This window comes from Fusarium graminearum, chromosome 4, assembly GCF_000240135.3.
Source record: "Fusarium graminearum PH-1 chromosome 4, whole genome shotgun sequence".
Classification (NCBI taxonomy): domain Eukaryota; kingdom Fungi; phylum Ascomycota; class Sordariomycetes; order Hypocreales; family Nectriaceae; genus Fusarium; species Fusarium graminearum.
In genome coordinates, this window is record NC_026477.1 from 960101 (window position 1) to 980708 (window position 20608).

Here is a 20608-nt window from a genome sequence, read left to right on the forward strand (position 1 = left end):
CGGACCGGCTGGATACCTACGTAATTATAAATATCTACAGGAACAGACCTCATGGAATTGAGATTTTGTTTCTTCATTTCATACCTTTCATCTTGATCTATCTCACCTGTTGTTTATCATCTTAGCGAAAGAAGCGTCAATCTACATACAACAGCTTCCTTATCTTCATCGGCTATCACTAAAGAGAACAACTCAAACAACTACATCTCAATCAAACCTTTCTCAAACAACATCAAAATGACTACCGCTCCCACCAGTGTCGCTGCTGCTCCCAGCAATGCCAACCACTACTTCAGCGAGGTGCACAAGACTCAGTCTACCGCAACAACCCCAGTCTCTACTCCCGGACTCAAGGCCGAGGAGTTTGAGAACAACACACGCAGACCTACCGTTCTGAGCACCGAATTCCCCAAGCCCAACGAGGACGTCGATGTTGAGGCCATGCTTGACCGCCAACCCGGCCGCTGGACGATCAAGGGACAGATGGAGGCCAATCAGCGCCGTCAACAGAAGACCCTCAGCGACGAAGAGGCCAAGGCCCAGCGTCAGCGAGACTTTGAAAAGGCCAAGGAGGAACTCCGTGCCTCGCTCCGAATTTAAAACCCAGCGCTTGTCTTTCAATACCGGACGCTTGATGAGAGCTGTACTGGTTCACCATGACAACCAATTGGCGCAATGTTTACAAGGCCATACCTAATATTTCAACGAATTATGACACAACGAATAGACATACTAGAGATTTTCGCTATTGTACGATGGAAAGTAGACGCTAGGCTATCAGGAAGATTCTTTGCACCACTAGCATTTTAGAGCATGAATAAGAATTGCATCTTTATCATTGAATCGTTCAAGCAAGGTCCGCGACGGACAGAACCCGACCGCCTAGAGTGAAGCCGTATCCGACAGCAGCCACAAAGGTAGCAAGGTTGAGAAGAGATGAGATGCCGTGGAGCATGCCGAACTTCTTGTTGAGAGCCTTCATCTGGTCTGAGTGAGGACCCTCAGCGTAGTACTCCTTACCATCTCGCTTGACTATCAATTCATCAGTATGGGTTGGTAAATTGACGTTTCCTTGCGTGACATACCTTGTCCACGTCGCTTCTTGATAATGTCAACTGTCATTGGTAGGAGAACAAGCAGATTGATAGCACCAGTGATACCCATGACACTGATAGGCAACAAGGAGTGCCAGCGGGCAAATTCCGACACCAGACCGGCGGGACCATTGGCAAGACCAATCAGAGAGTTTCCGGGGAAAGTCAGGGCGAGAACACCGGGTAGGACAGTTTGAAGGCCGAAGTAGATAGGGAAGAGCTTTTGCTGGATAGCAGAGAAGCTGGCACGATCGACCGCCCTGAACGCTACGATGCCATTGACGAAGGACTGTCAAATTGTCAGAGGTGAGTACAAAAATAGATTTAGTATCGGGGTACATACGTGGAAAAAGGTCGTTCCTAGAAGTGTTCCGTAGCTGCCGTCCAGTTAGCTCACTCATTGCTGACTGGTTGTATCTGCTAGGAAACTTACGTGATGATATGGTAGGGAGCCGGGGACAAGGCCACGGCCTTTGCTGTGCTTGACATCGTTGCTATCGCCTTCACTTTGTGAGTGCGAATTGACGAAAACTGATGGTGCTTCAACTCTGCCGAGGTGTATGTTTCTCTTAGTTAGGCCTAACTACTCCATAGACAGGTCATCGACCCCAGTCTATGATACAATGGAGACCACGTGACTGGCCACATCACTTTGCAGTATCCTGTTACAGATGGGACTTATACAGAAACCGAATCGTCAGAACAATGCTGGATTTCTCATGTTTGTATCTCTTCAGACGGCTATTTGCTGATCTGTGCATCGCAACATTTTGTTTCACCAATTGCCGTCAGCAACGTAAGAGAGAAGAGCTCTACATACGTGGAAACAAGCCTACGACTTGTATAACACAAGCTGCGACATGTTCTTAATCGAATTATGTCATGCCTTCCTTTTTATCCAGGCAGGTGTTGCCATGTTTGATGGATCGCACCTGCCGTTTCAATTAACATGGTGTTCATCACGTGATCACGTGTTTCGCGTGTGCAGGTACATCTCAGCTCAGCTGCAGGCATCGCGCGCCCCACGTCTTCCATCTTAGACAGCAGCTCTGAGCTAGAGGCCTTCTGCCTAAACGATACAAGGGTTCATCGCCGAGAATCTTGTGCGATTGATATTCATTTAAATCAACTCAAATATTCCCCAAATCACTTGAGTAATTTTCTTATTATCGCTTGTGCCAGACAAAACACGGAACTCTCATCATGGCGGAAAAAGAGGCAACCATCTTCATCCTCGATCTGGGCTCGACTATGGCCCAGACTCATAGTGGGAGATCACAGTCTGATTTGGACTGGAGCTTGCAGTATGTATGGGACAAGATCACAGATATCGTCGCAGCGAACCGCAAAACACTTTGTGTTGGTGTCTTGGGCCTAAGAACAGACGATACCTACAACAAGTTGCAGGACGACGATGGCTATGAGAACATTACAGTGCTACAGGAGATGGGGCCAATGACCATGTCATCTTTAAGAGATCTCCAATCTGCCGTGAAGCCAAGCAACACCTGGGCTGGAGATGCTGTTTCCGCCATTGTTGTTGCGATTGACATGATGGACACATTTACGAAGAAGCTCAAATGGAATCGAAAGATCTTCTTGATCACTGACGGTCAAGGGCCAATGGATGGAGATGATCTGAGCGACATTTCCAAGAAAATTAACGACTCGAATATCCAACTCACCATCCTGTAAGCTAATGACACCCTTTCATTTAACAGGTCTAACAGACTGCAGTGGTGTAGATTTTGATGATCCGGACTATGGCTTCAAGGAAGAAGATAAGCCGGGCACCAAGGTCAGCAGAAATATCCATAGTCTCAAAACGCATAACTAAATATTGGCAGGAGGACAACGAGAAAGCACTCAAAGCGCTCGCTGACGATTGCAAAGATGGCGTTTTCGCAAACATTGCCGAAGCTATTGACGAGCTTGACACCCCCCGAATCAAGGGAGTCAAGCCATACAAGACTTATGACGGCGCACTCACTCTTGGAGACCCCGAAACCTTCCCTGCTGCGATGAGTATCAATGTCGAGAGATATTTCAAGACACATTTGGCGCGCCCCTTAACAGCAAGTACAGTAGTCGTCAAGTCTGAAGACGGTGAAGCCACCCAGCAAACACAAGACGACGAGATGGAGGGTATCGAGTTTTTAGCAGTCAAGCAAGCTCGTTCATACAAGGTCAATGATCCAGATGCTCCAGGAGGAAAGCGAGATGTCGAGTTTGATGATCTTGCAAAGGGGTACGAATATGGCCGAACGGCAGTACACATCAGCGAGTCAGAACACAACATCACCAAGATCGACACGCAGAAGAGCTTCTCGATCATTGGCTTCATTCCATGCGCAAAGGTATGTTGCATGTGAACTATCGCCTTATTTCTTGTGCTAATTCTGTTTAGTACGAGCCATTTCTCAACATTGGCGAGACTTGCGTGACAATAGCACGCAAATTTGATGCCAAATCCACCATCGCGCTTTCGTCTCTTGTATGGGCACTCTCTGAACTCGAGTCTTATGCGATTGCCCGGATCGTGACAAAAGATGGCAAAGATCCACTGTTAGTGCTGCTGGCACCTGGTGTAGAACCAGACATGGAGTGTCTCTACGACATTCCGCTGCCATTTGCAGAGGATATCCGAAGCTATCAGTTCCCTCCTTTGGATAGAGTGATTACGGTCACTGGGCAGACTGTTAGCAAGCACAGATTGTTGCCTACGGATGAGCTCAACGATGCAATGAGCGACTATGTTGACGCCATGGATTTGTCAACATATGGTATGGATGATGATGGGTACGTTTCAATCCGTGACTCACCTTGTCTATCGCTAACTTATATAGTAACCCGTCCGAATATGTGCCTATTGACGAAACCTTCAACCCTACTGTCCACCGAGTAAACCATGCAGTGAAAGCCCGAGCAGTGTATCCTGAAAAACCAGTTCCAGATACCCCGTCCATATTGCTCCGGTTTGCACAGCCAACACAAGATCTAATCGAGAAAGTCCAGAGTAAGACGGATGCCCTTATTCAAGCAGCAGATGTCAAGAAAGGTACGGGTTCTGCTATTTGTGATTGTGAACCCTAGCTAACTGGGGAAATAGTACCGCCAAAGGTCAAGGGCAAGCGTGGCAGAGAAACCATCAAGCCAATTTCAGGCCTTGATGTTGATGCGCTTCTGGGTGAAAAGAAGAGCGAGATCAGCTCTGACAATGCAGTGCCTGAATTCAAACGGGCTCTTGCTGTAACCGAAGACGTTTCGGAGATTGAGGATGCAACTAAGCAAATGGGCATGATCATATCAACATTTGTTACGGAAAGCTTCGGCGGCGACAAATACCCACGTGCTCTGGAATGCCTGGGTGTGATGAGGGAAGAACTCATTAATCTTGAAGAACCAGGATTCTATAACACCTTTATGAGAGAGATGAAGAAGAAGCTGATTTCTGGAGATATGGGGGGTGGGCGACTAGACTTTTGGTTCAAGGTACGATGGGCTCATCTCGGTCTGATTGACAACAAGCAATCGGACGTGTCTGATGTTACCCCAGACGAGGCTGTTGAGGTATGTTTCCTAACAACTGTTTCTGGCAATTTGCTAACTTGAGCCAGTTCTACAAAACCAAATGATGTGAGTAAAGTAAAGTGTTTTTTCTTTTTAGGCAGGGGTGGTATTATGTATTAAGTCAAGCAAACTTGGCTGGTTTGCAGTTATCTACTGCCAGGCGCAAAGAGTGTAGTATGAACCTACCATGAATTGAGAGGATTAAATTGATAAATTTATTAAATACTTGCCTTTTTCTCTAATATTTTATGAAAACGCGATGTAAAAATTGAGTGACACATAGTCGGTCTATGAAATGGATGAGCGCTGGTATTTCTGTACACAGCCGTCGGTGGAGGGGCCGGTGCATGACGATCCATCAACTATTGGTAGTCGCAGTGACAGCAATCACTTACCGTTTGACATCTATTTCAAGGCAACACTGCCCTTTTGTTTTCACATTTTAAAGGCGGGTGTTAACATCAGTGAATCGTTTGAGCCGTGACAAATAAGCCCAAAAAGGCATTTCTCATCTGCCCTTTTTTCCTCCCTCACAGCACACCTGCCGCACGAAGGCTTCCTTCCCGCCTTTAAAGCTGCACTACCTTTCATCCTCGCTACGTTTTTATTTTATTCTCTCTCTTTCAGAAGCGTTTCTCCGATAGTTCTTTTGATTTCTTTTCCTTTCGTCGCCTTTTCCTGCCTTGCAGAGAATACCAGCGATGTCGGACCTACAAAGCCGCTTGGAGAAGCTGCAGGAGCTTTTGGGCAACGGCGTGAAGCTTGCTGAAACGCCACACGAAGACAACACAACAGATGGTTCCGCTGCAAATGGCCTTGGGAATAGCTTCGGAATGGTGATGGATGATGAGTACATCCGGAACGAGGAGCGGCTTGCAGCTAGAGAGCAGGCCTCCCAGGAACAGCTGCGAGCCGATGCTGATGCCGCCAGACAAGGCCTGCTCAAAGGTAATAAGGAAAAAGCCTTCGACAACGCTGCTTTTCGCATCGGCCAGCCCGTTCACAAGGACTTTGCTTTCTGTCCGTTTAAGGTCGTCGTGTCGTATCCCGAACGTTTCATCGGCAAGGCCAACAAGCCTCGTGTACGTGCTACCAGCTACGATCTTACTCTTCAGTGGCTAATTCTGTAACAGGTGAAGCCATTTTTCACTGAAATTCTCAAGGGCCGAACTTGGGACTTGTAAGAGCATCTCTTGTTGTTACGTTCTCGTTACTAACTTTGCAAGTTTCTATCTTCATGACCCGATTGAGCCAGCCAGAGACCCGTACCTCTTGATTCCATCCGCCCAGTTCGAGGTTTTCCTCGAAGAAATCAATCTCAAACTGAACACTTTCCTCAGAATCCCTGTTTGTCCCATGAACAAGGACAAGTTCTACATGAAGTTTGGTGAAGGCGGCACCCCTCGTCCTCGTTACTTGAGACGATCTTTGGATGCGACCTCTCTTGACATCCGGCCGTGGCCTGCAGTCGACCCCGAAGACGTCAGATCCTTCGAAGCTGCCTCGGCACCGCAAAAGCTCACCTGGAGGTCCAAGATGCGAATCGTTAAGTCCGGCTTCGCACCAAAGAGGACGGCAGATCCAGACAAGGCTGCGAAGAAGAAGCGTCACAGGGACCAAATGCTGCGCAACACATTGGGCTACTTGGGTCTTGCGGGAGATCCGGATGGCCACGACATCGTTTTCATCTGTGTCGACGTTGAAGCCATTGAACGTAAGCCAAACCCTATCTCTGAAGTTGGGATTTCTATCCTGGACACACGGGACATCAAAGGCGTTCACCCTAAGGATGCTGGTCGTGGTTGGTGGCCTATGATCAAGACTCATCATCTTCGAGTGCATGAGTATGCCAGTTTACGAAACTACCAATTTGTCAAGGGGTGCCCTGACTCTTTTGACTTTGGGTAAGCATGCATGACTCCGCTCGTGATTTTGCGTGGCACTGACTGTTCGATAGGAATAGCGTATTCCCTTACAAGGACGAGCTTCAAGAAGTCATCATGAGCATCTTTAACCCCTATATTTCCTCTCAACGGGAACTTGTCGTCGTTGGGCATGATGTGCGACAAGACATCACCTACTTCAACGATATAGGTATAGATCTCCGAGCCCTTGCAGGACTGAGAGAGCCTATCGACACCCAGGGCATGCACCAAGCTTGGTGCAGCTCAACCAATGGACGAGGCCTCGTCACCGTACTCAACGATCTGAACATTCCAAACAAGAATCTGCACAACGCCGGAAATGATGCCCACTACACGCTCTGCGCCATGCTAGGAATTGCGGTGGTAGAGGTCAATGGGAACGAGCAACAGAGCAACGAAATGCTTAACAAGGTTGACTGAATGATGAATCCTCGTTTGGGCCCACCAGACCAGACAGAGGCCGGATGGTATGTAAATATTCTTTTGTAATTGTGACCTTGGGTCACAGAAAGTAGCATGAGGAGAGAACGGGTCGATTGGCCCTGTATTCATACGACATTCAGCCTAGATAGCTTAACGACGGCATATCCCATCACCTGACCCCAAAGAGCCTCCTCTTAAACCCAACAAACGCCATCGCTATGGAAACAAGTAGTGTACACTATACACACGCGGCCATATGCCCACGCCAGACCCTAGTCGTTGATTATGTTTTTTGTAAAGCTCATAAATCGATTCTGACGGATCCGAATATCGAGAACTCGAACGAGTGTTTTGTCGAGTTCATAAGATTTAACCGTTCTTGTCCAGGAACTCCTTGGCCTCGTTCACCTTTGTCGCAAGGTAAGGGCTGCCGCCTCGATCGGGATGGTTGAGAAGCATGAGGGTTCGGTGGGCCTTGCGGACCTTGTCCTTGGTAATGGCTCGCTCGCTGAGTGGGATGTTAGTGCGTTGTTAGATGCAGCAGAGTTGGCAAAAACGTACTTGAGCGACAGAATCAGAGTAGCCTCCTTCTTGGTCATCTTGGCCTCAAAACCACCCTTGTAGAAAGCCTTGCCCATGGCTCCAACACCACCTCGTGAGCGTCTCCATGCGACCAGACCAGCTCGACCCTGCAAAAAGCTGTTAGTGACCAGAATTTGATATCCGTTTTCCTTGACCTCGTACCAAAAAGGCCGCGACGGCAGCGCCGGCGCCCCATGCCATAACAGAAGCCATTTTGAATAGTGATTTCGGTCTAAACAGACGTAATTTGGGTGAGGCAAATGGGACCCGGAGGGCAAATCAGGGAAAGTTTTCAAGAGACTCCGGCGCGGACCGGCGACTATCGGATTCATGTTTGTCCGGGGTTGTTATCGATAAGCTTAGATGGCGCCTGGGGACAAAAAAATCTTTAGAGCGAAAAAAAGTTCGGGATACCTCAAAACCAGTGGGGTGGGAAGCTGAATTGAAGTTGTTTTGGTCTTATAGACCACCACCCATACAAAATGAGGTAAGTTGTTGGACATGGATGGACTCTTTACTGGATGCTTGTCTCGGTCGAGGATATACTTGTCAAGGTTATCCTCTTGGAGGCCGAGCATCTACGATATCGAGGCCTCAGCTCTACCTTGAACTGTCACTAACGAATTACTCTAGAATCGAAACCTGTTACTTTTGCAGTCGCCCTGCTTACCCCAGCAAGGGTATCACCTTTGTGCGCAACGATGCCCGAGTCTTTAGATTCTGCCGCAGCAAGTGCCACAAGAACGTACGTCTACAGCAACGTTGCGACCTGCCTCAGACCTCACACCGCTAACACTGCTACCTCCACAGTTCAAGATGAAGCGAAACCCTCGCAAGCTCAAGTGGACAAAGGCCTTCCGTAAGGCCGCCGGCAAGGAGATGACGGTCGACTCTACTCTGCAGTTCGCCGCCCGCCGCAACGTTCCCGTCCGCTACGACCGAGAGCTCATGGGCAAGACCCTCAAGGCCATGGAGCGCGTGTCCGAGATCCGTCAACGTCGCGAGCGCGTCTTCTACAAGAAGCGCATGGCTGGCAAGCGTGAGCGTGAGCTTGCCACCGCCCGCAAGCTCGTCGCTGAGAACGAGCACCTCCTGCCCCGCATGCGCGGCAGCGAGAAGAAGCGCCTGCGCGAGCTGGGCTTGACCGAGGAGGATATCGAGGAGATGGAGCCCGAGCGCCAGAAGTCCAAGGCTTTCGGTGGCGAGAAGAAGAGAGTCGCCATTGCTCTCGAGGTCGACGACGACGAGGACGATGACGAGGAGGGCGAGAGCGGCATGTTTGACGATGAAGACGAAGAGGATGACGACGAGGACGACGATGATGAGATGGGTGATGTCGACATGGAAGACTGAACGAAAAAAGTCATTGTCGGTGGATAAATAGAAAAAGTTGATGCAACATGTCCACGCGCGGAGGCGGGCTACTAAGACAGCGAAAGCAAAAAAGGTCTACGAGACAAGGGCGTTATGGGTGTTTTTGATTCGAAGGCATACCACGGCGTTGGGATACTATAGAGAGAAAGCATTTTTCTTCGTCATGCAGAGCGCGCGCACCCAAGAAAGAAAGAGTTGGATGTGACCTGTTGTTTTTGACGGAATGATTTGTGTTTCCCAATTATCTGTATCCCAACGAGCAAGTCCGGGTTGACCTTTTGTCATTCTCATTCCGGAGCGTTCAGTACGGGACGCTTTCGAATGATTTGGACAGGCAGGCTATTATCATCATCAATGTTATAGAACCAACTTTTGAAAAAGAGGTCACTTAATAAAACAAGGTTAACCAAGTATGTTTGTCCCAGGGAGTTTAGCCGTGGAGAGGGGCCATTGGTGGTTAAGACGACGATCAGGGAAAACTGAAATGGATGCATCTCATAACTCTTGACGCTGTCCTGGAATAGGCAATTGGAATCAAGTGCTACGTGATAGGACGGCGTAAGCTACCTAGTAAGCCTAGATCTGAGCGTCGTAAGAAAAGATCTCTGCCCTGTAAGGCAAGCCCAACTTGGATGTTGAGAGCTGAAAAAGGGATGATGTCTTGGGCGGTGTTTGCCGGGTCCATGGTTGATCAATCATTGTCTCTCTTTGCACCGCTGATCTGGCTTATCATCCATCCCGTCCTGCAGGCATGTCTTAGGCAAAAGCTAACGATTCGTAAGATAGACTTTAGAGGCACAACGGTCCAGTTTCTTTCTTCCTGAACTTACCCTCACCCTTCTCCCTATTTTGTCGGTTTATTTTATCGTTTTTATGTTGGGCGGTTTACAACTTTAAGTGACAATTGGGCTTATCCAGCCTCGACTCTTCGAACAGACCCCTCTTCGCCATGAATGAAAAGACGACTTCAGAGGCAATGCCTCTATTAAGAGACCGCCTTCAGCAGCGCCCGCGTAAATCCAATGTTTCTACTGTGTTGGGACTTTTGGCTGCTGTTTGTCTTATCGGCTTCTTCCACCACCGCCCTCACCCTGTACCAAACCATATTGAGGAGCCCACAGAGAAGCCATGGACTTGGAACGATGCAAGGACATAATTTACGACACTACGAACAGATCTCTAACATAATGACAGATCAAACCACGACGAGACCTACGATGGGAGTCTTGTTATGACAAGTTTGAATGTGCAAGGCTCGACGTGAGTAATTTCTCCCCCAGTGCTCATGATACATTCTAATGGCATATATCCAGGTTCCCATGGACTGGCTCAACCCTTCTGATAGAAAGCGCGTGGTACTTGGAGTTATCAAACTACCAGCCAAATCCAAGAACAATAAAGTTTCACCGCTATTCATTAACCCTGGAGTATGGTTTTTCTTTAGTTGCTTGTCATATATACTTACATGTGATACCAGGGTCCTGGAGGTTCAGGAATCACCTTTGTGAAGCGCGAGGGTCATATTCTACAAGCAATCGTAGGCGACAACCACGTAAGTCTATGTGACGCCCAGAATCAGCTCAGTATACTCACTGTTCTAGGATGTTATCAGTTTCGACCCTCGAGGAGGTGAGTTATACCTTCAAACCACCACCCAAGCAAAAATGCTGATCGTTTCCAGTTGGAGTTTCTACACCCCGTATGGAGTGCTGGGGTTCATCTCAAAGGCGACGACTTTGGTCTCTCCAAGAAACACCTGTAGCTGATGAACACCCTGGTCTTATCTACGATGCTTACGCCCGAGCTACAGCCTACTCGGGCGCATGCGAGTCGGCAATGGAGGACATGGGTCTCATGCAGTTCATTGGAACCGCATCCATCGCTAGAGATATGCTGGAGATTCTCGACAAGACGGGTAACGAGAAGCTTCGTTATTGGGGCTTCAGTTACGGTACTATCCTTGGTGGTGTGTTTGCTGGACTGTATCCTGAACGGGTAGAGAGACTTGTCAGTGATGGTAAGTCCCTTAGTGATATCGACCCTCCTTCATCATGATTAACCAAGGACTTAGGAAACGTTGACTATCATGACTGGTTCCACTTGGATCACGGAAACTTTGTCACTGATACAGACAAGATTTTCGACGCATTTGATACAGCATGCCACAAAGTCGGACCTCTCAAGTGCGCATTTCACGCCGAATCTCCCCAGGCCATTGAGAAGCGCCGAGGCGATCTCCTCGCTCACCTCAAGAAGTCACCAGTTCTGCTCCCCGCATGGTCTCAAGACTCAGGTCCTGAACTACCCTTTCTAATCTCCTACTCGAATCTTCAGCGCCTCATTCAGACTTGTATCTATGCCCCGATCGTCAAGTTTCCTCAACTGGCTCGTGTGTTTGCCGCTCTGGAGAAAGGCGACGGAGTGCCTTTCTACGAAATGGTCCTGGAGATGAGCGATAACAAGGCACAAGGGGGTCTATGTGAGCTTGGAGATACTCCTGCTACAACGCCTTTCGAGACGCCAATGGAACTCGATGCTTTCCCTGCCATCATGTGCTCCGATTCAAAAGCTGCGAACGAGTCCCCGGAGGAAATTGCAGAGTACTTTGACAGAATTACAAACAAGAGTCGCTGGGCTGGTGCAGCCAATGCCAATTTCCGCGTTTCTTGTATCGGACGAAAGACGAGGCCGAAGTGGGAGTTTACAGATGGTAAGCATCTCCAACTCCCGTCCAGGGATGTGTATAAGGCGAAGATGCTAACATATTGAGTAGACGACTTTAGGGGCGATACTGCGCACCCTATTCTTTACATCGGCAACACAGCCGATAATGTCACACCTCTGCAAAGCGCATTTAACAACTCAGTCAAGTTCCCAAGCTCAGTTGTCCTCACCCAGAACGCATACGGGGTAAGGCATCTTGAACCTTCTCGCTACAAATATGAAACTAACTTATACTTTGCAGCATTGCTCTCTCGCAGCACCCTCAACTTGCTCGGTCCGTTACGTGCGAGAGTACTTCCAGAATGGAACACTCCCGGACAAGGGAACGGTATGCGACTCGGACTTTGACCTCTTTGAGTTGCCTGTTTTGGGAGAAGAGATTATGGGCTTGGATGAGCTTAGCTCGATTGCTCTCAAGTTGTCTAGGGAAGTAGAGATTCCAAGGACCTTTTGAGGGTCATTTATAAGATATATTTGTGCATGAATGAATTATGGATCACGGAGAGGACTTGGCGGGGAAAGAAAGGTTGCGTAGCATAAGTATAAGTTAAGAGATATAAACACAGTTTCTTAATAATGCAATTCAAGATCCATTAAATTACTCAGTTACTCAAACTCGAATGATCTCATACTATTCCTACACTATAATCCAAACACAATCAATCCTCATTACGCTTCACATGCTGAGGTCCATGATGCACCTTCTCAGGCATCTTCAACCCCTTCTCAACCGTCTCCCTAACCTTCTTCTCCAGCGCCTCCCCCCTCGACTTCTCCTCTTCCCTCATCCTCTCCTCCTCCTCGAAAGAAATAGCATGCTTCCAGTTCCCCGCGCCTCCGCGACCGCCCAGCCCGCCTCCCCGGACAGCCTGGTTCTTCATAAGACTCGCGTTCACCGCAGCAGCCGTCTTTCTAGCCATCTCATCCTGCTCGGCCGCATCAGGTAGGTCTGATGGGTTGACGTAGTTGCCGGATCCGCCGCGTCCAGCGCGCGCTGGGACGTTGGCTGTTGCGCGGTCTGGAGGGGGCACTTCGTCGGTGGCTAGGCTTTGAGCTTCGAGATCCTGAGGGGGTTTGAGTATGAGGATAAAAGGAGTATTGGCGGTGAGCTTTACCTTGTCGGCATCGTCAGCCTTGTTTTGGACAACGTAATTGCCTGCTCCACCTCGCCCGGTCTTGCGGTACACGTCTTGATCAGCAGTCATAGTTGTTTTGTTGTTGTAGTGATAGTATGTAGTATTGAGATTAAGACAAGGTGGCTGTTATAATGCCAGACAACCCAGGTAGTTATGAACAGGGTTGCTGTTGTTGTTGTGGTCGTAGCAATAACAAACAAGATAAACTTCAAATCTCTATAACAATAAAAAGTCAAGATGAGAGGAAGAAAATCTAAAATTCTCAAAACGACCAAGCCACCGACGGATTAAGAAACGTGGGGGATGAGCTTTTAAACTATAGTACTACCTATACCTAACCTAGTGACTGTACTTTGTCCGACATGATGAGTTTCATAATGGTGTTGTCTCTATGTCTCTCAGACAAATCCGCCTCCTACTTACAACTTTATTTATCTTTGACCTAACTTGAGTGCGACGAGCCGACTTGCGGTCTTTTTTCATGTGTCAACGGATTTGGACATAAGAATTAGTCCAGCGCCCGCTGTAAATCGAAACTACCTAAATTAGAATGCTCTAATCCGCGGGGTACATGAACTAAACTGTAGATCTTGATAGATTGACTATGAGCTATGTTGCTATGAACGATTTGCTTCTCTTTCACGTGTATATATAAGTCATTCCAAGTTATCACGACTTCAAACTCTTCCAAGATAATAAAATCATGATTCGAGTATGGCCGTCCTTCAATAAAAAAGTATGTTTTGTTGTCGTGGCTTGAACTGCAAGTTGATGTCATGATTAATGATCGACATTGTCAAAAGTGTTCAAGGAAGGGCTTCAACCTTGAGAGACAGGCTTCGCAGGTACCGAGATCTGGCATATCTGAACCAATCTAGATCAAACACATTCATCCTGTAGATCCTTCTCAGTATCCTGATTCTGTGACAAGCCAGGGTGTGCGAGAGCAAGCCCTCTCTTCCCACTCACGTCAACACAATTCAGAGAACAAATCATTGAGCCCCCACAGCATGATCTGTACAGAGGAATATACTTCAATAAACAAATCAGCCATGCATATCCACTGTGATCCCATGAAATCACATAGACGTCGTCAAAGAAGCTCAACACTTTGTCATCGAGCGCTCCGACATCGGCCATGATCCTTCGCTTAACCAACCACCCACGAAAGATACGTGCCTACTCGTTGGTATCCGAGGCTTGGTGCCCTTATCAAGCAAGATGCTGTAGATCTCCAAGCACGTCTTGGTCAAATGGGCAATTGTGAGTGTCAACCTCTGTTGAGCTTATCTGCCCATTGGGAAGCACGTCACGAACGCCTTCAAATGGTGAATCCTGCGGGATATCCGTCCAGGAAATTGAAGCCACAATCTCAAAATTGACCTGCAAGACGCCATCAATCTCCAAGCCACAAAGGCTAGCCGAGCTATTCATTGTTTCTGGAATCTGAGCAAAAGGAATTCGGGCACCCGTCCACCCGTTGTAGGGCTCCAAACCCAACCAGCATTCCATTCATCCCGTCTTCTAACCTGTCCCTGGCCCAGTCCGGCACCGACAAGCATTGCTGATCTCGGGAAGGGACAGGCTAACAACCCGTAGCTTCTGCTCTGTCTTTAGTAGTTTGGCCAGACGATCCCATCAATGGAATCCTTGCCATGTCTCAAGACCTCAACCAGAATGCAAAAGAATCCTAAACACAATGATATGAAACCACGTGGACTGGGCAGCTCCCATGTCATGCTATGCAGGAACAGCACAGCACAGCTCAGGAACAGTATCGAGCAGTGCCTTGCCGTGATGATACAACCTTGCTGATGTTGCCCTCTCGGAATCGCTCGTGCCCGTAACGGCGAGAGTCACAGACAACATGGAGGCATCTTTCAGACATCCTTTGTCACTGCCTGTATCCAGTTAACGAGGCATGAAATTCCGCATTCTTATCAAGATAGGAACATCCATATCCACAGCTCTTTGAATCCCTGTCGAGGTTCGAGCACGCCCCTGTGCGTATTCTGTCCGTGGGGCGTACTAACTGTGCCACAGATATCAGCAGGACCCAGTCCAGCCCAGCGAGGCGGGCGTCGTGATAGAGGAGAGGAGTAATTAATTCATAAGGCGGGGAAAGAAAGTCTCGGCGACAGAAGCACAAATGGCATTTGGCGGCATTTGGCGGAGATGGTATTCGGGCTCGCAGCCGCTCTGTACCGCTAAACAACTGGCGGGATCATAATGTAAGTGCCGATGCTGTACAGACTTTACCATAGGTCGTCTATGTATGTGCTGTACAATCGTCAAACAATAACCGGCCGAGGATTCTGTAACTGGTTGAGATCCTTTCAAGCGGATCCAAAGGTCCGAATACTGGTGAATGATGAGGTCTCATTCTCGATCAATTCATGCATTCATTCATGCAAACACAAGCGTAGAGAAAGCAAGTCGTCACCGACCATTCCAATGGTACCGATCCTATTTGGATTAGTGTTAGGTCTTCTGCCCCTAGAGAACGGAAGAGTCCAAGAGAGGTCGTTGTTGGGTTGGTTGGTTGCCAAACTGCGTGTTACTGCTTCTGACACTAAGACGGTCCAGATATCCACCCGGCTCCAGCTGTCATGAGCCAGACTAGGTAAGACTCTTCTTGTACCGTACAGCACTGTCTGTGGTGCTTTGTAGTGCGCTATAGTAGTGTGTGTAGCGGACAGCGGGCCTCTGGAAGCGGCGGCTCTTTCAAAGGCCCAGTGCTTGTGCTTTCACGATCAGTGATCCCCGGATCGTCATCGCAGGCTCGGCTGCAGAGCCGGTAATGCGAGCGATTCAATACTGTTGCCGACGACAGTCTGATTCTGGACAGGACTGGGCAGATACTGTAGTGGCGTACAGTGAAGTATCGTCTGTCCTCGTGCCAATGTCTCACTGTTGGGAAGCCTACTGGCCAATAATGGTATACTCGCACAGCAGTGAATGGATGCGAGTGCTTGTTTCTCACAATCTTTTTTTTTCTGTCTCAAGACAGGATCGAGATTGACAGAATGTGGAGGAATGTGTATCGAGTCTGATTGGCCTTTGTCCATGTAAGCTCAAAGCACCCCCAATGCGGTCTTGTCCTAGGAGACTAGGAATTCCACTCTTATGGAGTCTTTGTCATTTTAATTAAAAGGAACCAGTCTTTTTTTCACTCAACATCAGTGTTGGTCACTGAGTGGTAGTCGACTGTTCATTTGCCTGTCAGAATTACATCATTGAGTGAAGTTGTAGGTATGAAATTTGCAAAAAGTCAATGTGCAATCGATACTTGACGAGGTGAAAGGGTTCAGGGCATAGGTAATCCTGAACGAGTATCTGTTTGTTACCTTAGTACCTTTTGGCCAGGGGAACACACACTCTGATGACGTCGTTACGATCTCAAAACTTGAATTGTTGTCTTCGTATCTGAAAGCCAATTTGACAAAGGAATCGAAGGAATGCACTGCAGCCATTCGGATTGATCTTTGAAGCATCAACTCCACGTGTTGAAGCTTGATAATTGGAAAATTGGCACTGAATAGGCTCTCGTTATTGGTAGACTTTTTTCCGATAGGAACTGGGATTTATATTAGGGATCGTCGCATGCTATCTCAAGACGGAAGTGCCCCGTAAGATAGTCAGGAACGTGTGATGGATTGTGAGTGTTTAGAGGGACTGTCAACATGTTTATTGATGGTCTCGAGCCGCGAGGATAGTGAGTGGTGTTCAAGGTGAAGAAAAAGCCAGAGATGACGATAATAGATTGCCTATGCTGTTCAGGCAGGCAGTTCGACTGATCGGTAGAGGCAGTGGCGATCAAGGACTGAGGTTGCACCTTCCACAATACACAACAGCAGCACAGGCCACCTACCTTTTTTTTTTTTTTTTTTACCCGTAGAGGTTGTAGCGACACATCCTCCCAAATTCTCACGATACTTCAACATGTACTCTGTAGGCACAGTACGATACCTTTTCAAGGTAGACTACCCCCTGTGACCCGACACGACCGACGGCAAGACGGAAGTGCAGCACTTAGGTCAGGTGAAAGTGCTTGTGATCTGTGGCGATCCAAGAAGGGAATGGCGGTTTGAGGGGTAAATGGGTACATCGCTACTGTAGAGTGCGCATGTCGGTACCAAGATCAACCATCTGTATCTAGGATTCGACAATGACTGCAGCCGAGTGCCGTAGAAGATATTGTGTCGTAGATGCACATACGATAGTCTATATCACATATCTTGACACGTTGGACAGGATACTTGAGTTATTTGTTACCGTTCACACCCGCCTCCTTTCTGTACTTTACTTACGTGAGAATCTGGGCTAATCTGGATCCATTGATGCCATAGAAAAGACCAAGGAAATCACATTACTTCTCTTGCCCCTTTTAGCATGGCCAATCAGTCGCTGTCAATACTAATCTGTCCCCTTAATAGCCGTACCAGCTAGCCTAAAATTGCGGTGGCAGCTAAATCCAGGGCTCTCCTTTTTCTGCTTCCATTGACGATGGCTTTTTTAGCGATGTGATGGTGGCTGTAGCTGACGACTCTTTGGTGGTAGTGGTGGATCGGGTTCTGTCTGTATCGAGAAACTAAGAATGAGGGGTATGCATCCCATTAGCAAATTAACTACACGCCCTAACCGTTTTAGGTAGCTCTAAATCAAATAATTCATCCTCAAAGAAAGGCATTCTATCAGACTCCCAAGAAACAATAACACTCATTCTCTCGGGCAAGGCATCTTTGGACACGAAGGAAAACTCTGTTACTCTATACGCGATCAATGCAATATCTCTTGCGAGTTGCCTGGGATGTGGTCCTGACAAGAGTTTACATGGATGGTTCATCGATCGCTGGGGATCGACCAAAGAAAAAAAAAAAAGTTGGAAAAAGAAGGGTCTCAACTTTTTTTTTTCTCCTTGGAACGTCCAGAACAAGCCATTGCCGAATAAGAAGAAGTCTCTCTTCCATCTGACTTTCTGTCTAACCAGCCGGCACCGAGTATAAAACATACTGTACAGCACCGTAGCGTTATCAGATCAGATCACCACTTGGTCACTTGGCTGGATTAACCCGTTCAGGTTACTGCAGCAGTCAGGGCCAGGGCAAGGGTTAGGTTTGAATGGAAAGAGAACATGGGTTATCACCACGTGTAAGAGGAGAGGATAGGAGGAATTGTTTCTGATGGAACAACATACCAGGGATTGAATAACACGGTGGTGGTGACGGATATGAATTGCTGCTTCGCCGCTCAGTCATCAATCATTCAATCTCTTGGCGAGAAGCAAGCAAATAAGGAACGCTGATGTCAGCGACATTGAAACTGCATAATTTAGGCTTCAGGCATAAAACAACATAAATAACCTTTTTGAAAAAGCATTACGCGTTGGGATGGTTACAGAAACAGGTTTCCAAAACACCCACAACCCAGGGCTCGAAACAGATCCATTGATCCTTGGTCAGACGTCTCATTAGACGCGTCTCACGCTGGTACATTAACGAGAGACATGAGAGCCTCGTCTCTATCAATATTTGTTCATTTCTAAACCCAGCAGTGCCTTGAACAAAGGAGTTAATAAGGCACGACAGCCTATTACATACGAGGGTTGACATGGTATATCAGTCTGAGCACGGTTCTATATCAGTACCTGGCACTGACAGCTTGGTACCTGATACGAGATGAATTGATACTAGCCACTTGTTCAAGAAACGCATCTCAAATTCTTGACCCGAGAATCTGAGACAATCTCGCTATCACCGCATACGATATCATGGTCGCAATCATCTCATCTTGTTGGGACGCATTGAACTATTATTGAATTGCATGTAATATTCGTGGCATCGGTTCGGTCTCTCCCTTTCTCTCTAAAGCAGCGCTTACAGTGCGAACATTGACAACAGTCATCCCCCAGATTTCACCCCACTCAGTCCCCAAAACCAGTCTTCCCTCCAGCATCAACTCCTCACTCCCAGGCCCATGCCATTCAACCCAACTCAGCTCCCCACCCAGTGCGAGCTCATCACCATCTCGATTAAGTCTGGCGAGTCTGGCTGCTGGGCCGCCCAGTCCGGGCAGGGCTGCTCTTCCAGCCTACAGGGCACAGGCTACAGACCAGGCGGCAGGCCACGGGGCCACCGTCCACTCTACCCGTCTCGGAAGTTGGGGAAATGGAGAGAGCGAACTGCAGCGAGTTGATTAAAGGCAAGTATATTTTTATACATACTCACGACGGGCACTGTACAAAACTGTATTATGTACCCATTGTGCCACGAGTCCAGGCAATGCAATGAGGACATGGACGCGTCGGGTGACGAATCAGCCCAGAATCAAGCAACAACAAAGGCGGTTTACTAATTAATTTCACGAATGGCCACTAACGATTCCCAACAGGAAACCCAGGCCAAACAAGGAGCGTCACCCATCACGACTGTTGAGACAGATACCCTTTGTTATTATACCTTCCGCCGAACCGTTTGTGCAGACGGGACCTGACTTTCTCAGCAGCAGATAACCTTCAGGAACAGTGGAAACGGCTAGTTTATTCCCCTGGCTACAACGTTGTGCAGCGGACAGGACCCTGGCACCATTTGTGATGGTGCACAAACCGAGCCAATTCACTGTTTTATACCTTATCAAGCAAAGACTGGTGCCAGTTTGTGAGGGGGAATCCAATCATGGACCAGCGCAAAAGCACAACGCCTCATGCAGGACGGGAGGGGAATTGAGGGGATACATGCTTCTGTCTGTATGTAGGTAGGTATGCATGTACAGTACTGTATTGCCAGCATGTCCCCTCAAAGCTGGTCACTGTCGTCCGTTGATAGCATGCTTTCGCTGTCACTTGCTTTGATACCGGGTAGCGAGCGATGCCTGGCATAACTCTGTCTCGTGTCTTCTTCTCAGAATATTATCTGTCCGTTCCTTCAGGTCGAAAACAAGGGGATGGGATAGAGCCCATCGAGTGCTCAGCCCCCGTTCGCCAGCCGATTGCGACTTTGGGCGCATGACACACCCGGCACCTAACGACACACCCTACCACAGACCACCGCCTAACCCCTCCTCTCCCTCCTGGGCTCTCTCCTCCCTCTCACGGGCTACTCTTTCCCTGCTGCAACTCAGTTCGGATGCTTAACAAGGGTGTCCACGAACCAATCGACCTGCCGCATCATCTCCACCCGTAGCCACTCAATGGCTGGAGAGCCCCCCCCGAACGACAGAACAAATGGCAGTACGTAGCGCTTGGTGGAAGTCGTTGGAACCCGGTCCAGGGCCTTGGCTCCCTGTGGTTGAGCCCCCTCTTAGACTTTCCAAGGCACAAGGCCATGTTTGGTGGCTCAAAGGTACTAGTGAATAAGTGACCAGCCGGGTGCGCTTTCACTGAACAGAGCAAGTCTCGATAGTAATCGCACAGGCATCAATTCAGACATCCCATTCAGACACACCAGTCTGCTACATACGCCCCGCTCCTGACCACACACACACCCTGGGCTTGGGTGCTGCTTCCCAAAATATTATTTCTCGTCTGTTCTGGGACTCCTGCTGGCAACATCTTTCTCCTCTCACCACTTCTCTTCCTCCTGTCAACACCATTCCAACACTTCCAGTCCAAGTCTAACTACCAACACCTTACCAAACGCCTAGTTCGTGATCGACACGGCTCCAGTCGGTCGAATCCTGAACATATACCAAGTCGCCGGCAATGGCCTCATCCAAAGTACGCTGCTCTCAACCCTCGGAGGGACCGAGCCCGAGCCCTGTCATGATCTTTTCCACGGCTTGC

The 20608-nt window shown here is 48.4% G+C and overlaps 9 protein-coding genes across 9 annotated transcripts; 5 read left to right on the forward strand and 4 right to left on the reverse strand.

Annotated features, from left to right (window-relative positions):
- Positions 1–114: 114 nt before the first annotated feature.
- FGSG_06720 (uncharacterized protein) lies at positions 115–1626 on the reverse strand. The gene is made up of 4 exons (XM_011328055.1): positions 1528–1626; positions 1438–1471; positions 1086–1383; positions 115–1032 (listed from the first exon to the last, which is right to left on the reverse strand). The coding sequence occupies exons 1-4, from the start codon at positions 1581–1583 to the stop codon at positions 848–850; spliced, it is 573 nt and encodes a 190-aa protein (XP_011326357.1). The 5' UTR covers positions 1584–1626; the 3' UTR covers positions 115–847.
- FGSG_06719 (uncharacterized protein) lies at positions 238–600 on the forward strand (the record flags this gene model as incomplete). The annotated part of the gene is made up of 1 exon (XM_011328054.1): positions 238–600. One exon carries the CDS (start codon positions 238–240, stop codon positions 598–600), a length of 363 nt encoding a protein of 120 aa, XP_011326356.1.
- A 671-nt stretch (positions 1627–2297) lies between the features above and the next one.
- FGSG_06721 (uncharacterized protein) lies at positions 2298–4729 on the forward strand (the record flags this gene model as incomplete). The annotated part of the gene is made up of 7 exons (XM_011328056.1): positions 2298–2785; positions 2832–2892; positions 2942–3451; positions 3502–3893; positions 3941–4152; positions 4204–4664; positions 4712–4729. 7 exons carry the CDS (start codon positions 2298–2300, stop codon positions 4727–4729), a joined length of 2142 nt encoding a protein of 713 aa, XP_011326358.1.
- A 636-nt stretch (positions 4730–5365) lies between these two features.
- Positions 5366–7009, forward strand: FGSG_06722 (uncharacterized protein; the record flags this gene model as incomplete). Its single annotated transcript, XM_011328057.1, has 4 exons — positions 5366–5746; positions 5798–5844; positions 5891–6568; positions 6622–7009. The coding sequence occupies 4 exons, from the start codon at positions 5366–5368 to the stop codon at positions 7007–7009; spliced, it is 1494 nt and encodes a 497-aa protein (XP_011326359.1).
- Positions 7010–7055: 46 nt separating this feature from the next.
- Positions 7056–7847, reverse strand: FGSG_06723 (import inner membrane translocase subunit TIM14). Its single transcript, XM_011328058.1, has 3 exons — positions 7757–7847; positions 7574–7701; positions 7056–7520 (listed from the first exon to the last, which is right to left on the reverse strand). Exons 1-3 carry the CDS (start codon positions 7805–7807, stop codon positions 7382–7384), a joined length of 318 nt encoding a protein of 105 aa, XP_011326360.1. The 5' UTR covers positions 7808–7847; the 3' UTR covers positions 7056–7381.
- Positions 7848–8011: 164 nt separating this feature from the next.
- FGSG_06724 (ribosome biogenesis protein RLP24) lies at positions 8012–9378 on the forward strand. Its single transcript, XM_011328059.1, has 3 exons — positions 8012–8081; positions 8228–8339; positions 8405–9378. The coding sequence occupies exons 1-3, from the start codon at positions 8077–8079 to the stop codon at positions 8945–8947; spliced, it is 660 nt and encodes a 219-aa protein (XP_011326361.1). The 5' UTR covers positions 8012–8076; the 3' UTR covers positions 8948–9378.
- A 539-nt stretch (positions 9379–9917) lies between these two features.
- On the forward strand, positions 9918–12253 carry FGSG_06725 (uncharacterized protein; the record flags this gene model as incomplete). Its single annotated transcript, XM_011328060.1, has 9 exons — positions 9918–10022; positions 10163–10228; positions 10282–10395; positions 10446–10520; positions 10570–10597; positions 10650–10985; positions 11040–11678; positions 11742–11878; positions 11934–12253. The coding sequence occupies 9 exons, from the start codon at positions 9918–9920 to the stop codon at positions 12144–12146; spliced, it is 1713 nt and encodes a 570-aa protein (XP_011326362.1). The 3' UTR covers positions 12147–12253.
- Positions 12254–12283: 30 nt separating this feature from the next.
- FGSG_06726 (uncharacterized protein) lies at positions 12284–12922 on the reverse strand. The gene is made up of 2 exons (XM_011328061.1): positions 12808–12922; positions 12284–12756 (listed from the first exon to the last, which is right to left on the reverse strand). The coding sequence occupies exons 1-2, from the start codon at positions 12895–12897 to the stop codon at positions 12352–12354; spliced, it is 495 nt and encodes a 164-aa protein (XP_011326363.1). The 5' UTR covers positions 12898–12922; the 3' UTR covers positions 12284–12351.
- Positions 12923–18608: 5686 nt separating this feature from the next.
- On the reverse strand, positions 18609–19124 carry FGSG_12972 (uncharacterized protein; the record flags this gene model as incomplete). The annotated part of the gene is given in 4 exon segments (XM_011328062.1): positions 18609–18692; positions 18709–18918; positions 18941–19009; positions 19056–19124. 4 exon segments carry the CDS (start codon positions 19122–19124, stop codon positions 18609–18611), a joined length of 432 nt encoding a protein of 143 aa, XP_011326364.1.
- Positions 19125–20608: the final 1484 nt, after the last annotated feature.